At 41.1% G+C, this 17650-nt stretch overlaps 1 protein-coding gene across 2 annotated transcripts in view; it reads left to right on the top strand.

Moving 5' to 3' along the window:
* C5 (complement C5) overlaps positions 1-17650 on the top strand; it is a 100602-nt gene that overhangs the window by 15870 nt on the left and 67082 nt on the right. For both annotated transcript variants that reach the window (XM_079112704.1, XM_079112705.1), the window contains 11 exons: positions 1185-1275; positions 2773-2887; positions 4945-5071; positions 7519-7634; positions 9205-9390; positions 10602-10805; positions 12191-12400; positions 12510-12656; positions 13593-13722; positions 15528-15590; positions 16982-17179. In XM_079112704.1, coding sequence (XP_078968830.1) covers positions 1185-1275; positions 2773-2887; positions 4945-5071; positions 7519-7634; positions 9205-9390; positions 10602-10805; positions 12191-12400; positions 12510-12656; positions 13593-13722; positions 15528-15590; positions 16982-17179 — 1587 coding nt within the window. The remainder of the gene's footprint in view (positions 1-1184; positions 1276-2772; positions 2888-4944; positions 5072-7518; positions 7635-9204; positions 9391-10601; positions 10806-12190; positions 12401-12509; positions 12657-13592; positions 13723-15527; positions 15591-16981; positions 17180-17650) is intronic.

Raw genomic sequence — 17650 nt, 5'->3', positions numbered from 1 at the left:
CCTCCAACACTCTTCCCCTCCCTCCTGGGCCAGCCAGCTCCTGCTCATGGCTCATGTCCAAGTCGAAATCCCTGTAGACAGGAAGCTCTCCTTGAACTCCTTTCCCTGGGTGGCATCCCTGTATTCACATCCGTGCTCATCACAGTAGCTTGGATGTGGATCTGTGTAATTAGCTCCCTGTCCTATCTTTGCTGCTTGTTCGTGTCTGGCCTGGTCATCCGTGTGTACCTGCTGACAGGCATGTGCTGCTTCATGGTAAGCAGGTGTCTGCTGGAAGGCTGAAATCGTTCCCTGCCCTCCTATCCTGCAGATAGCACACCGCCTTGGTCTCTGATGAACAGACTGCTTCATTCTGTTTCTTCCACTTCCTGTCTGGCAGACCCGTGAGCCACAGCCACACCAACTCACCCCCTCTGTGCACAATATCCACTTCCCTCAGTCACCCAGTTCGTTGGTTTTCTGTTAACTGTGGTGCAGGTCACCAGAATCACCCTACGATGTGGTCTGAGTTAGCGTAAAGAGAAGACAGAGCCATTGCAGCAGACTGAATTGTTTTCTCTTGGGCAATCAAGATACCAAAGAGATAAAAGAGAAAAATTAAACCCCTGCCTCCTTTTGGTCTTATTTTTAAATTTGACATTGATGTTCATTCTTCTAATTGTGAGTTCTCTCCTTATGAAAGCCAGAGTTGTATGCTGGCACTTGCACACTGGATGCATTTTATCTGCTAGACAAAAAAAAAAAAGGGGGGGGGGGTTCTGGGGGGGGGGATAATAATAAGAGGGAGATGATAATTCTGCATAATAAACCAGAATTTTCCATTTCTATTTTCAACTTAATAAATACTCATTGAACATAAAGTATGTGAAAGACTCAGGGGAAGGATGAAGGAAGATAGAGAAAAACAGAGAAAATGGTCTTTCATTTGTTTGAAGGAGCCCATACCCCGTGGAGGGAATAACCTATTGCCCGTAATAAATGCTATCACTAAAATGGAAGAAGCCAGGTGCTTCTGGTGGGGAGGCTCCCTAGGAGCATTGCTGCTGATGGCGGTGGTGACGCCAAGGCAGATGTGGTGCTGATGGTGCCGCCTGCCCAACTGTGCCAGTAAGGAGAGCCCTGTGCTGTGTTTTCAAGGCCTCGCTCATTCATTCGGTATTATTCTTTCTCCCCTCTATTTTCAGTCTTGCCACATTTTTCTGTATTAATAGAACCAGAAGGCAATTTCATTGGTTACAAGAATTTTAAGAATTTTGAAATTACTATAAAAGCAAGGTAAGAAAGTTTTGTTTTTTCAGATTACCCAGCTAAATTAGGAAACATCGTGCTCAAAGTTTATTTGCTTATTCTGATTTTAGTTTCGTTGGTTATTCATTAGTGAAAAGAAAGGAAAAAGAAAAGGTCCTAAAGATTTAAACTCTGTGTGTATGTTTGGAAACCAGGATGACTGAGCTTATCTGGGCTGAAATAGGAATCCTTCACTTCTTGTCATTTTTAATGGCTTACTCAGCCAGCAAAAGCTCCATAACCATTTCAAAACCCATGCCTTGATGTCACCCCTGTTTCCTAGTCAGTGGGCAGTTCTGCTGATCTGGGCCAGGCTGATGTCAGCTGGGCTCACCCACATGTCTACACTCAGTAGACAGGTCATTTGGGGGGAGGGGGTGCTGGTCCAGGAAAGTCTTATTCATCACTTGTCTGTCAACAGCTGGCAGGGAGGGGGACTCCCGGTGCCTGGACCGCGCATGGATCCTCCCCAGCAGGCTAGCCTTTAGCCTCAGCAGTGCCTTGACAGAAATGTGAGCAGGAAAGTTCCCTGGAGGCCCACGCTTGGTCCTGGCACACCATGACTTCCCCGTGTCCTTTTGTCCAAAGCAAGTTACAGGGCCAGCCCAGAGGAAGTGGGCTCCTCCACACCTTCTGCAGGCCAGGACTGCGAATGTCATGGATGCAGGGAGAGGGAGAGAATTGAGGTCAGCGTTGCAGCAAGTATGGCAAGAGCCAAGGTCATTTAGAAATGTCAGTATAATGTAGTTGTTAAAAACCAATTTATACAGCACATGTGTCCGCACAGCACCTCTGCATAGCCCAAGTGAAAAAACTGAGGTAGATAAATGCTAGATAAGTTGCTCAAGATCACACAGCTAGTAAGTTGCACAGCTTGTTGGCTCTGGAGCCCAGCCTTTAAATGCTACCCCATACAGCTTCTTTTGTAGCATTTACTCATACATAAAATAGTGTCATTTAGTCTACATTCATGTAAATGGCACACTTGAGAGAAAATTATAGAAACTAACCTCTTGTAATGCAGACAGTTTGTTCAAACCGTGAATAAGGAAAGTTAACTCTTGCTATAGTATTATTTGCTATGCAGAAAATTCACTTTATTCTTACTCTAATTCTAAACTAGAAAGGAAATATGCAGTTTACATTTTTTTCAAGAGAACTATCTCACAACAGTGAGATCAGCATGCTCTTTTTAAAGACATAAAAGAAAATTGGGAATCACTCCCTACTAATGTCAAGATCATCCAGGAAGCTATGTGGGCGGGAGGAAGGGCCCTGGAGTTAGGTGTCTTCTCCCTAAGATCAGCTGCTTCTTTTCTCTCATAGTAGTAAAAGTCCATACTCCAGCTTTCTTAGTGTGGCTTTATGAAGTGTAATTGTAGATGGAAGTGTATCAAGTGCTTTATGTGATTTCAGATCATTACAGTTTATCTGATTACTATTGTAACCATGTTGGCAACACAATTTTATGGTATTGTTTGACAGATATTTTTACAACAAAGTAGTCACTGAGGCTGAAGTCTATGTCACTTTTGGAATAAGAGAAGATTTAAAAGATGATCAAAAAGAAATGATGCCAAAAGCAATGCAAAACACCAGGGTGAGATGCTAAGACGCGTTCGCTCATAAGGATGGCGTGAGAGCAGCAAGATTATTTCAGAACCCTCTGGCCCAATCCCTTGTTCTGCATAGGTGCAGAAGCTGAGGCTTAACATCCTCCACTGGCTTCCAGTTGCCCCTGGGATAAAGGCCAGGGCATCAGCCTCTTGCCAGCTGCTCTCAAGCCACTTCTCCCTTCCTCCCTGTCCTAGTAACCACTCCAAGTTCTCAGACTGATGGTCTCTCCTGTCTACAGGTCTTTGCTCTTTCCCTCTGTCTCCCCCTGGCTCATCTTCACCTGATTAATTCCTTCTCATTCTGTGCATTTCAAAGTCGACACCCTCTCCCCAAAGCCTCCCCTGGCTCTTCTGAACTTAGGTGGCTGTCCCCGCTATGAGCTCCCAAGGCCCAAGCCTCTCTCATCAGACATGTGCCATACTGCCTGGCAGGTGCCCAACCAGGATGATTTTCACCCTCAGGGAACATTTAGCAATGCTCAGAGTCATTTATGGTTGTTACGACTAGGGAAGAGGGTACTACTGGCATTTAGTGGGTAGAGGCAGGGATGCCCCTAAACTCCTACAAAGCACAGAGCACCCCTCCAAACAACAAAGATTATCCTGTCCAAAATGTCAGTAATGCCAAGGGGAAGAAGTCCTTCTTTTGGGATGGCTTATTTACTTATTTATCATTTTAGATATTAAACTCTTTGCAGGTCCAAATCATTCCCATTATATGGCCAGAGACAGCATATCTCTTTGCAAAGAGTAGGTGCTCTGTAAATATTTGTGAAGTTATTTGTTCATGGTAAAGGGCTAGCGATTGCTGGAACTTAGATTAGAGCCCTGGCCCCTTTCCTCTTATTTAGCATTCTTTATATTATACCGTGGGTAATACAAGCTTATGTCATTTTTTTCTTACTTTTGCATATTCATGTATTTTGCATCATCAATTATTCTCTGTTTTTTATATTTTCAAGATATAAGTTTAATGTCATTTTTTCACTTCATACTGAGGATTGAACCCAGGGGCACTCTACTTCTGAGCTATACCTCCAGCCCTTTTTATTTATTATTTTGAAACAGGGTCTTATTAAATTGCAGAGGCTGGCCTTGAACTTGCAATCCTCATGCCTCACCCTCCTGAGTCTCTGAGATTACAGGCACAGGCCACCACACTGGGAAGTCAAATTTAAAAAAAAAAAAAAGTTTTTTAAAAAATTCTACCCTAAATAATGAGACTTACAGCTACATCAGAACAGGGGTGTAGCTCAGTTCTCATGCAAGTACTTAGCATATGTGAGACCCTACTTTCAACTCTTAGCATCAAAAAATAAAAAAGATAAAAATAAATAAAACTAGGGGCTGGGTTGTGGCCCAATGGTAGAGCGCCCACCTAGCACGCATGAGGCCCTGGGTTTGATCCTCAGCACCATAATATATATGAAATGTAAAATAAAATAAAGTCATTGTGTCCACCTACAACTAACTAACTAAATAAATATATATATATATACACATAAACATTTTAAATAAATAAATAAATAAAACTAAATCAGACAAAAATGCCTGTCTTCAAGTCAAACATTTAGAATTAAAAAATAAGGAAAATCTATTTTTAAATATTTAAATAATACGATATGCCCTTAACGTCATCTCCCTCTATTGATTGTACGTTTCTCAGTTAGCATTTAAAATTATCAATAGCCAAGTACAAACTAAATATAAAATCCAACAAACTCTCAGCTAATGGCAGAAACAGCATGAAAGGCCTCTGAAGGTGGATGAGGACTCGGGGGTTGGAAGAGGCATCTTTGTCTCTAGTATCCAAAAGGCCTGTTGTTCCCCGTCATGTTCCAGCTCCTCCATGTCTGTAGCTCCACAGAGGAAGCAGGAAGCGACGTGCTGGCCTAACTGCGGCCTCAGTTGTCCGCCGCATGGGTGATGCTAAAACAGTCTTATAATATTTGCTTTCAATTTAGAGTCTAGATAACACATATTTTGTTAATTTCTTCTTTTAAATTCTTCTCTAATGTTTCCATTTTCCCCTCTTAAAAAGTTGATAAATGGAATTGCTCGTGTCACATTTGATTCTGAAAAGGCAGTTAAAGAATTGTCATATGACAGTCTAGAAGATATAAACAACAAGTACCTTTATATTGCCGTCACAGTCATAGAGTCTACAGGTAAGTTTTTTTGTGTGTGAGTGTGCATGTGTATTTAACTTCTCTTGGGAAATAGTGTATCAAGGGTGCAAATGACTTATATATTTTTTCATGGTTAAATTTTACTTTAACATCATTAAAGACTGGGATTAGAAAAGAGGTCTACCACACTGTAGTTGCTAGGCAAGCCACTGGGTCCCTGCTCTGTTATCTGCAGAAAAAGAGTCACAGTGCCCAGGTGATATCTGAAGTGGCCGTGCAGGCATCAGGCTGGAAGGTCTGCTACCCTGTGTCTTCTCCTAAAGAGAATCTAAATCAAACATGAGATTATATATGCAAAAATGTTTCATGAATACTATGCTAATGAAAATCATTACTGTTCTGGTCTCCTTATCTGTGCAACAGTGAAGTTGAACTAAATGATTCCTAAATCCTTTAGATGTAAAATTCAGGATTTTTATCTAAAATTAGAGAGAATAATATTTCTGAAATGAGTATAGTAATAGTTTATACCTTCTAGGGTTAGGATAAGGATCAAAGAATCAATATAAGCAAAGCTTAAATGGTACCTGTCAAACTAACCCTACATCCGACATCTTCTTTCTCTCTCTCCCTCTTCTTTCCTGCCTTTCTCCTCCTCCTTTGCAAGGTCTTCCTACTACCTCCCTAACACGCTTAACATCCTGGCTAGTGCTTTAACCCTACTCCGTGGTTTTCAAGAGTTATAAATCACTGTTCCAAGTCAAACTGTCTTGCTTCTATTATCTCTTGTTTACTAAGGAGTTATTCGTATTTTCAATTTTATATTGAACTCCTACCTAACCTTCAATAAATAATTTAACCACATTGATTAAGCCCAACATTTTTTCCATAAAATAATAGTTAGGCCAAGCATGATGGCTCAGGCCAGTAATCCCAGCATCTTGGGAGGCTGAGGCAGGAGGATCTCAAGTTCAAAGCCAGCCTCAGCAACTCAACAAGGCCCTAAGCAACTCAGCAAGACCCTGTCTCTAAATAAAATATAAATAAGGCTGGAGATGTGATTTAGTGGTTAAGTGCCTCAGGTTCAATCCCTGGTACCAAAAAAAAAAAAGTTAGATCAGGCAATTCCTCTGACCTTTTTCTTGCCCTTTAAGTTTGTCCTTCTGTGGTACCAGAATAACAAATCGGAGTAATTGTGCAGTCATTGAGCACCTCACCTATACCAAATGCCCAGCAGATGTCAGAGAGTGGCAGTGACATACCCTGGCTATTGTTTTCAGCATTGTTTCAATGTCTCTTTCTTACATTTTTGTTCCTCGATTTATCTTACATAAATTCAGTTTGACCAATATTTATGAAATATCCAAAGTGTCGCTAAACACGCAGGCTTATAAATAGGACTGACGTATAATGCCAGCACTCAAGTGGATTAAAAACTAACATCAGGTAGAAGACAGAGTCCAAGAAGCAATTTCAAAGGTGCTCTAAACAAAGCATTCAATGCTAGTGACCTTGAGAAGAGGGCAAGCTTCTGGACGATTGTACAGGAACCAAGAACAGGGTCTTGGTGATCAGTTGAAGGAAAGGGTCTGGAGACAGGGATGGTAGTTAGGGTGAAGGGGGGCTCCTTCCATGGGGGGATCCTTCCGTAGGGAGGGCTCACCAAGAAGCCTAGAAAATAAAGACTGGTCTTTTGGGGGGAGGGTAGTACCAGGGATTGAACTCAGGGGCACTCAACCACTGAGCCACATCCCCAGCCCTATTTTGTATTTTTTATTTAGAGACAGGGTCTCACTGAGTTGCTTAGCACCTTGACATTGTTGAGGCTGGCTTTGAACTCATGATCCTCCTGTCTCCACCTCCCAAGCCCTGGGATTATAGGCGTGCACCTCTGTGCCTGGCTGAAGAGTATCTTTGAGAATAAGATTTAGGGATGCGACACTGGAATGGAATTGGAGGACACTAGAGTTTTGTATGTTATTTTAATGTTCACCTTAACTTTTAGCTGTAGGATGGATACTACTGAGTTTTTGCCAGTGGTCCCTCAGGTTCTCTCTCCATCAAGCTCTTTTCTGATTTTTCTGCATCTCTCATATCTACTATCTGACTGAATACCTACCTGTCAGGCTCAGTCTCTGGCTTGGCCTTTTGCTGTCTCCTCGCCTGGTGAACAGATTTAACTGAGACTGGGGCCACTGCTGAAAAGCAGCATCCTTCCTCCTTCCTCCTCAGTCCACTGCAAAAGCTCTGTTTGTACAGAGGCAACTACCAGTGAGCCTTCTACGTGGGCTTGGAAACCCTCAGGTCTAAGTTCCTCTCTGCCCCTCAGAACCAAGAACTGTGTTCTACTTACTGTCAGGAAAAATGAATGAGCAGGGGAGAGAGTGAGAGAAAGAGTAAGTCTGTGGGGTCCTACAGATGATGTAGGGACCCGTACAGATCATTGGGCTTCAAATATGCTGACATCGCACTTGTCATTTCCTTAGGTGGATTTTCTGAAGAGGCAGAAGTACCTGGCATCAAATATGTTCTGTCTCCCTACAAACTGAACTTGGTCGCTACTCCCCTTTTCTTGAAGCCTGGGATTCCATATTCTATCAAGGTAGACCATTTTGCTCCTGCCATGTCTGAGTGTGCCTCTCTCTGCTGTGCACAACCCTGTCTGGTCTCTTCTCTGCGTTGCTCTCTTTGCCCTCCTTCCCATTTTGACACTGTCTGTCTCTGACTCTTCCTTCTGCCTTTTTAACTCCCTTATTCCTCTGCTTTTCCTTTTTAAAATGCTAATAGTATGAAGTCAAAGCATCCTCTTAATGTTGATTGTATTTATTATTCTAGTCAATATTTCAATATTTTATAGGTTTGGGGTTGTAGCTAGTGGGAGAGCACTTGCCTGGCGTGTGTGATGCACTGGGTTTGATTCTCAATACCACATATAAATAAGTAAGAATAAAGGTCCATTGGCAACTAAAAAATAGTTTTAAAGATTATAATGTTATATATTCTGTCTTTATTTGGGAAAGGCTAGAGCATGATGTTTTAATTTTTTCTTTGAGAACATTTTTCTTTTAATAATAAGCTTAGGTAACCAGTAAGCCCTCTATATCCATGGTGTCTGTGTGTGTGACTTCAACCACCTACAGACTGAACACATACAGAATTTTTCCTTATCATTATTCCCTACACAATTCAGCATGACAACTATTTACATGAGGTTTCTATCATATTAGGTATTAAAGAAATATAGAGCTGACTTAAAGAGTTAAGTCTACTATGCCAGAATTTTATAAGAGCCTAGAGCATCCTCCTGGAACTAACACTCATGGATACAGAAGAATGACTAATTAAAATGCATTACTGGTTGGACGCAGTGGTGCACACCTGTAATCCCAGCGGCTCAGGAGACCAAGGCAAGAGAGAGTTCAAAGCCAACCTCAGGAATAGTGAGTTGCTAAGCAACTCAGCGAGACCCTGTCTCTAATAAAATACAAAATAGGGCTGGGGATGTGGCTCATGGTTGAGTGCCCCGGGTTTCAATTCCCGGTACCCCACCCACAAAAAGAAGCATTACTTCCTACTTACAGTGGGCCACGAGCTTTTAAGAGAACAAGATTTACCAAGCCCAAAGCAAGCTTTAGATGTACTTACAACTTCTTACATACATGCACAATACATATTATCACAGAATATACAGCGATATGTAGCATATTACATAATAAAATATTTGAAATATAATATTAGATTTTGTATCACAAAAATAAAATAAAAGGTATCCTTTTGGAAAAAAATATATATGGTGGTAAAAGGTAGAGGTTAAGAAAAAAATGTTATCTATTTATTGAATTGTTCCCAGAAGTCATTGCTTCATTTTCTCCTTTATCCAGTCCTATTTAAAGAAACCCAGAAGTTGGGTCACAGTAGATCTTGTCACATCTTGTGGGTTTGCATAAGGAATGATATTTATGTTCTGAGTCTGATTGATATATGGGGGAATCCACTCAAAATGATTAAACTAAACACAATTGAACATTTCTATATGTCACGAACACACTTCTTACTCAATTAACTGTACTGAATTTGTGTCTTGGTGGAAAGGAAGGAAAATGACTCAGAGTTGTTGGGCTTCAAAGGACACGATGAGCTGTTGACATGGATGGAATTGTTCTGACAAACAGGTGCAGGTCCAGGATTCTCTGGACCACTTGGTGGGAGGGGTCCCTGTAACCCTGAATGCACACAGCGTGGATGAAAACCAAGAGACGGCGGACTTGGAATTGCAGAAAAGCGTCACACGTCTGGATGATGGAGTAGCCTCGTTTGTGGTTAACCTCCCATCTGGAGTGAAGGCACTGGAGTTTCATGTGAGCTGAATCTCTGGCTATATTTTCTAGGACGAAGTGCACTTTTGACTGCATGTTTTGGCAAGTGTAGAGAACAGATGTGGCAGATTTTATAAGTGAGTCCGGTGAACAGTTCTACAATTTGAAAACAAACCAAATGACTACAAAAGACAATCTTCTAACTCATTGAATGATCCTTGAGGAAGATCCATATTCATCTGTATTTCATTTAGGAGTTAATTATTTTCTCTTACACCAATAAAACTATATTAGAATCCAGAAGTTTCAGAACAGGTATAGCAGTGGACATCAGTGGTAGTAACTCCCCCCGCTACACACACCCATTCTTCATCTCTTTTCAGGGCCACATAAGGGTCAAATGTGGAAGCCTCCTTTTTTCTACTGCACAAATCACTTTACTTTAGGGCTCAATCTTCTTTTCTTCACAAAAAATGTTTGGGTTCCCAGTCTCAACTGAGGTATAAGTTAACTACACAGGTCAAAGACTGCAGCACGCATAGACTCACTATCATCTACCCAGCCCTTACTGAATACTTGCACATTGTGCTAAGAGATTTCTGAGGAACACACTTTATACCCATTTATCAGCAGTAAGAAGTGGAAAATGTTATATTTGCCATTTTGTGGTCAGAGGAAAGGAGATTTTGATTCCTGTTTTGACCAAAAAGCTTGTCTAGAATTTATAAGTGGCAGCACCAGAATGCAAACCAATGTGTATCTGACCCCAGATCACAAGCTAGTAACCTTTCTGCTGCCTGAAGGCAGATATTCCTGCCATGATACCACAGACGGTGTATGTGATGTTCATTCCTACCTTCTGCCCCCAGTGCTTGAGTTGGTACTACCTCCCACTTCCTCCCCTCTCCTCCCTCAGTCCCTGTCCTCCCACTCCCAGAAAGAGTCCAGCTTACTCAATATTTCAGGAAGGGAGCCAGTGTTTGTTCCTGGAGCAGCTTTCTCTCTTCATTTCACCAGACTTTTCCACCATGGCCCATAATCCCATTGTTATTTTCCATAGTCTTTGCAAAGTTACTTGATACGACAGCTGTACAAACACTGGAGTACTGGAGATTCCCCCCATCCTTTGGTATTTTGCATTATGAAATTCAGAAATTTAAAAAGTAAAGAATTTAAAAGGTTTTTTTTTTTTTTTTTTTTAAATAAAAGCATGACTCATAGTCCACATGTCTTTTGGAAATTTTCCTTTTCAGGTCAAAACCAATGCCCCAGATCTTCCAGAAGAAAATCAGGCCAGCAGGGATTATCGAGCAATAGCATACTCATCTCTCAGTCAAAGTTACCTTTATATTGATTGGACTGGAAACTATAAGCCTCTGCTAGTGGGAGAATATCTGAATGTTATTGTTACTCCCAAAAGTCCATATATTGACAAAATAACTCACTACAATTTCTTGGTAAGTACAATAATGATAGATTTACATCTCATCCCCCACCTGGAGAAATCTGTTTTGTTTATGCTTAGAGAAGCATTGGGATGATTCTTTACATTTGTAAATACAAAGCACTTTCAATAACATCACTTAGGGGCTAGAGCACCTGCCTACCACGCACCCAGTCCTGGCTTCAATTCCCAGCACCCACCCCCAAAACATCTAATTTGAATATTAGCTTTTCAAAAACTTCTCACATAAAGCATGATTTTCATGACCATTTCACAGATGAGGAAGGTGAGGGATAACTAGGTGATAGGACTTACCATGTTCACTTAGCTCAACTGAGAAAAATTTGGCTTGAATGGAGGACCTATTTCCTGATCTGATAACGCTTCTCATCAAAGAGAGAGCCTGATTAAATTACATTGCCTCTGGCCTATTTCATGGCCAAAGTATATTCCCACACCTAGTTCAAATATGTGCATTTCATAAGCACAGACGGGGGAACCCCAATCCAGTTCTGAGGAACTGAGTCTTATTGTCCTGTTTCAGTGCTGCCGTCAGCAGCATGCACATTTTTTTTTTTTTTTTTTTTTTTTTTTTTGAGGTGCTGGGGATCGAACTCAGGGACTTGTGCTTGCGATGCAAGCACTCTACCGACTGAGCTGTCTCCCCAGCCCCACATGCACATTTGACGGAGGGTGCAGCAGTCAGGCCATAGGAAGGAGGGTGCAAAGGCGTCTGAGGGCTTCCCGACGGTCTCCAAAGACAGAACGAATCCTGCCACAGGCCAGGTCAAGCAGGTGGTGAGGGCCTTTGAATAACTTTGAGGAAGAAATAGAAAAAAAATAAATGAGGACCATACAAAAATATTGACTGGTGAAGAACAGGGAAACTGCTTATGGATTTCATGCCAAAACCATGTAAGCAGTCCTGCTCTCTAAAGACAATTTCTCAAAATATTTTTTTATTGATCAATTTAAAGGATTAAAAAAAAAAAAACTTAGCCTTCCAATTTAAAATCAAATCCATGCTTAAAACCTGAATTCCCCCCAAAAGATACACTCTACCTACTCATCTCTTTTTTTAAATCAATGAAACACAGAAGGACTTAGTGACAGTATATGACTAAAACAGATCTGAGTTCAAATTTTAGCTAATTTCTAGATATGTCATTTTCAAGTAAAATCAGTATGACTTTCAGAGTTGCTGAGCCTCAGATTCTCCAGTGGGGGCACTATGCCGGCCCCACTGCTGTAACATAAGAATCAAAGGAGTTAAATAAGTGTTAAAGTTCCTGGCGCATAGTAGGAACATACATACACGTCGACCTTGTTCTCCAAGCTCCACCCTGATGCACAGGTTTTGTTTCTGTAATTTTTTTCACGGCTATTCTTTATGTTTAGATTTTATCCAGGGGCAAAATTGTACACTTTGGCACAAGAGAGAAGGTTCTAGATTCATCTTACCAAAGTATAAACATTCCAGTGACTCAGAACATGGTTCCTTCAGCTCGACTCCTGGTCTATTACATCGTCACAGGAGAGCAGACTGCAGAGTTGGTGTCCGACTCAGTCTGGTTAAATATTGAAGAGAAGTGTGACAACCAGCTCCAGGTGAGTCACAAATCACATGTCACAACTAGGTTGTGTTTATTTTTTTAATGGAGGCCTCTGATTAGTTCTGTCACATACAAATGTCCTTCTTTTTCACATGACCTTCTAGGTTCATCTGTCTCCAGATGCAGATGTATATTCTCCAGGCCAAGCTGTATCTCTTAACTTGGCCACTGAGTCAGAGTCCTGGGTGGCAGTGGCAGCGGTGGACAGTGCTGTGTATGGAGTCCCAGGAGCCAGAAAGCCCATGGAAAGGGTTAAGTAGTGCTGTTCGGGGTTGCTGTGGGGGGTGTGGCTCAATGCAGCCTTCACCCAGTGTGGCCACCAGCACAGGTGAGGGGAGAGTTAAGGCAACACGGCCTGATTTTCCACAACGTCCCCAGCACCGTGGGTCTCAGGAAGGGGAGCCACGCTCAGCCAACATCCAAAGCACAGGTCGGTGCTTTTTCGTTTTCCAAATTCAGATCCAAGCACTTTAAAAACACACCACCATGGTAGCAATTGCATCCGTGGAGCAAAAACGCCCTCAACTGAGAGAGTTGGAGGATTTGGGGGCATGAGGTAGTGGTGACAGAAGCAGCACAAGAGAAGCCCGGACACAACCCTTGGGTTTGTTTAACTCATAGAATCTGTGGTCCAGAAGAATTTGAAAATCACTCCATTCCTACTCAGCGAGTATTGTCTTGGCTTGGGTGTCTTTGAACAAGGGAAGAACAACGTAAGAAACTGCAAAGTTTAAACTATTTAGAGAGGAGAGAACATTTGAAGTCAAAATCAAAACTGAAATAAGTCCCCAGAGCAGTCCTTCCCACTTAGAACCCAGAGCTCTCTCCCAAAAACGTAAGAGGGTATGTTCTTTTTTGATTTAGCAACTTGAAATTAATTTGTTGATTCACCCCTTGTGCTTTCACTTACTCATTCATCTGGTTTAGACATTGATTGCAGCAGGTAGTCTATGTACAAAACACCCTGGGTCAGTTTCTAAGAATCTCCGTTCTCAGTTGAATTTTGAATAGGCATGTATTTATAAATATAAAACCACAAACTAAAGGAATGGAGATGGGAGACGGTCCTGGTCCTTGGATAAACCAGTGCCCTGTGCATCTCACAGATTGGGCTAACCACTTGACTGGCCAGTACCCTCAGTTCTTCACACACCTGAAGATGCTCACCGTTTCACCTTTCTGGACAGGTGTTCCAAGCTCTAGAGAAGAGTGACCTGGGCTGTGGGGCAGGTGGTGGCCGAGACAATGCAGATGTGTTCCATCTGGCTGGACTCACCTTCCTCACCAATGCGAATGCAGAGGACTCCCAAGACAATGGTAAAGCCAGCATTTATCACTGAGACTGACTTTGATCCCTTGCCTCCCAGATCTCTCCTTATTGTCCCTCTTCCAGAATATTCCCCACAATGATCTTACAATGCCGTGACTGCGTAACTCCCCTGTATAGAGTGTATCAGTGGCCTTCAAGATGAAGAGCAGATTCTTTAGCATAGTACTCAGCGCCTCCTGTGATCTGCTCCCTGGTCTTTCCATCCTTTCCCGCCCTGCTCTTCCTGTCTGTCTACACCGTACCAGGCACCAGGCGTAGCTCTGGTCTGCTGCTGAGCTATTCACACCTGTGGGCCTTTTCTCATGGGGATGGCTTCCCACCTATGAGCCTGGAGAAGCAAGTAGAAGAATCCTCTCCTCTAGGAGGCCTCTTCCCCACACAGAATGGATCACTCTCTCCTGCTTCAGGAGGGTGTGGCAGGGACAGATCGCTTTATAACATGACAGCACTGGGTCACTGCATATCCTCACACTTAATTATAGATCACATCCCACCCACAGCAATGAGGGCTCTTCAAGGGCAGCGACCACATCTTAATCACCTTTCTGTGGTTTTAAAATGGTTCATGATTATTTTTTCTAACTATGCTGTTCTTATTTGCTTTGTAGTAATATAGCTCAAAGAGCATATAAGAAAAATCTTTTCATGAATCTGGGGATCGCTTTTGGTAGTATAGCCCTTTTGACAATATAAATTCTGCCAATCCAAGAACATGGGCGATCTTTTCATCCTCTGATGTCTTCTTCAATTTTTTTCTTTAGTGTTCTTTAATTTTCATTATAAATGTTTTTCACCTGGATTTATTCTCAGGGTTTTGTTTGTGGATTTGGGTGGGGTGTTTTGTTTTGTTTTGGTTTGGTTTTGAGTGGAATTGTTTTCCTGAATTTTTTTTCATCAGTTTCATTATAGGTATGTAGAAAAATGATTGATTTTTGTATGTTGATTTTGTATCCTGCTGCTCTGCTGAATTTGCTTTTATCAGCAAAGTTTTCTGGTGGAGTTTTTTGAGTCTTCTAAGTATAGAATCATATCAACTGCAAATAAATAATTTCACTTCTTCTTTTCCTTTTTCTAACTCTTACTCCTTCTCTTGTCTAGTTGCTGAGGCTAAAATTTCAAGTACCTGGTTGAATAGGAATGATAAGAATGACCATCCTTGTCTTGGTCCTGATTTTAGAACAAATGCTTTCAGTTTTTCCCCTTTGAGAATGATATTGACTTTGGGTTTGTCATTTATAGCCTTTATGATATTGAAGGTAACTTCCTCCTATACCTAAATTCTTCACTGTTTTTAACATGAGTGGGTGCTGAATTTTGTCCAAGGCTTTTCTGTATTTGTTGGGATGATATTTGTCCTTAATTCTATTTATGTAGTGAAGAACATTTATTGATTTGCATATGTTGAACCAACCTTGGGTCCCTAGAGTGAAACCAGCTTGATCATGACATATCATCTTAGTGTGTTTTCGAATGAGGGTGGTTAACTTCTTATTTAGGATTCACTCCACTCTAAATGCTTTGGTAATTTTCAATAACTAGTGGGTCCATAAGTTTTCAGATTCAAATCCAAATCCAGATAAAACAAATCGATCTATATGACACCATGCTATAAGCCCCACTGTGATAAGACAAGTCACATTAAGATGTGTAGTGCACAGTGCCCCAGAGTAAGCGCTCCACAAAATTTGTTAAATGAATGAGTTGTGAACGTCTTAAGTACTTAGGACCATGCTGTTTTTCTTTTAGATTTTATCTTTTATTCCCTTATTCTTTTCTTTTTTTAATTAAACAGATAAACCTTGTAAAGAAATTCTCAGGCCAAGAAGAAATCTGCAACAGATAATAGAGGAACAAGGTACTCTACAACTTTCATGCAATTGTAGAAAATTTATGGTCATATCACTCAAAAGCTGGAGAAAATGAAACATTGTGTAATTTCCCCTAATTCAAATAGAATGGATTTTTTAAAAAAAGATATGTATGGAAGTTTAGCTCGGTTCCCTCAGAAAGATTAATTCAAATATATCCAGTAGCCCATTTGCCATAGCCCTACTATGAGATCATTCTGTATTAGTTTTATCTCTAAAATCTAAAATATTATTTTGATTTGTCACGAGTATTTTTTCTCTGCAAACTTCATCTGTCAATTAAATCATATTCTTCCATTTTATTCAGAAAAATATCCATGATTTGGTTAACTTTGGGGCACACCTACACCTCTTTCTATATGGAATCTACACAATTATCTGGTCCAAGCCCCTTACTTCACAGACCAAGAAACTGAGGCACAAAGCCTCAATATATATTTCTTTTTTTTCCTCTTTCCACATTTTTTATTGGTACATCATAGCTATACATAATGATGGAATTCATGGTTACATATTTGTGCACACACAAAATATAACAACATAATTTGGCCAATATCACTCCCCAGCACTTCCTCCTTCCTCTCAATATATAGCTAATAGCTAATAGCACTTTGGATCATTCATTGGAAAATAATTCTAACAGAAATTATTTCAATGGTAATATGACAACTGATCATCTTATAGTAAAAAGAACATCTGTGTGAGAGTCCAGAGTCTGAGTTCAGCTAAGGATCATCTTTATAGTAACATAATGACTTCTTTCATTTGCATATGAGCTGCTGTAATTCTAACCTTCATTCTTAGTCCTAATGATGTGAAAGAAGAGAGGTTGATTAATCTGAGCACTTACTTTACAATGAAGGATGATGCCACTGGAGAAGTTCTACAGATCGTGTCACATAAGAAATCTTTCAAAAAGTAGGATATTTAGCATGCAGAAGGAAATTCCTGTATAATAACGATAGCCACCTTCAGATATTTAAAGGCCTTCTTAGATACTTAACTTATTATACTCAAAATGTGCTGAACCCTAAGTGCCATTTTCAAAAGTCAGTACTGGGACTGGGGATATAGCTCAGTTGGTAGAGTGCTTGCCTTCCAAGCACAAGGCCCTGGGTTCAATCCCCAGCATGTGCCCCCCCCCCCCCCGAAAAAAAGTCAGTAGGTAGTTTATGCAGGAAGCCCTTCAACCATTTAGTGTGAATTGGGATGGACCACCTGGTGGGGTCACATTCTCCCTATTCTGGCCTAATTCCTAGGACAGACTGGTCAGTCAACTAAGTATGGCTACCGTGGGTAAGGGGGCATTTGGTAGAGACCAAATGAGAGATGCCATGACTCAGCCTGATCAAAGGCACTTGTATCGTTATTCTTTTAGCTGCTAAATACAAACATCAACCGCCAAAGAAGTGTTGCTACGATGGAGCCCGTCGTAACGATGATGAAACCTGCGAGCAGCGGGTGGCACGGATCACCAGAGGCCCGTTCTGTGTCAGAGCTTTCAATCAATGTTGTATCATGGCAAACGAGTTCCGAGCTGCAAATCCTCATAAAAGTATCCAGTTGGGAAGGCTGCGTGAGTATGACATTTTCTGTCAGAACTGCCCAATGTGGAGAATGGTGTGTAATTTTATGCTGCTAAGAAAAGCAGTTTTCATGCTACAGTTGAAAGTAGAAACAATAGCTTGTAAATGCTGACAAAAAGAAATCTGTTATCGTTTTTGGAAAATCAGAGAGATGTAGTACAGAGCAGAGGGCACTAATCCAGAGCCAAAACCCAGTGAAAACCTAAAACCAACTCAGTTTGTAAATGTGAATGACTCCTTATCCTCTGTGAGCTCCAAGCAAGAAAGTTGAACCAGATATCTCCAACATGCCTTAGAGTTCTATCGTTCTGTAGTGCCCTGGTATTACAGCCATCGAAAATGGTTTATATCTACACTGACCCAATACATAGCAAGAGCATTTTAGATCTAGCCTAAGTTTATTTGTACTTATAAAAGTTGAAATCTTATTTTTGTTTCAGCCATAATAAATGTTTCCAGAA

This window comes from Sciurus vulgaris, assembly GCF_902686455.1.
Source record: "Sciurus vulgaris genome assembly, chromosome: 15".
Taxonomy (NCBI): Eukaryota; Metazoa; Chordata; class Mammalia; order Rodentia; family Sciuridae; genus Sciurus; species Sciurus vulgaris.
This window is presented reverse-complemented; position numbering and strand designations above follow the sequence as displayed.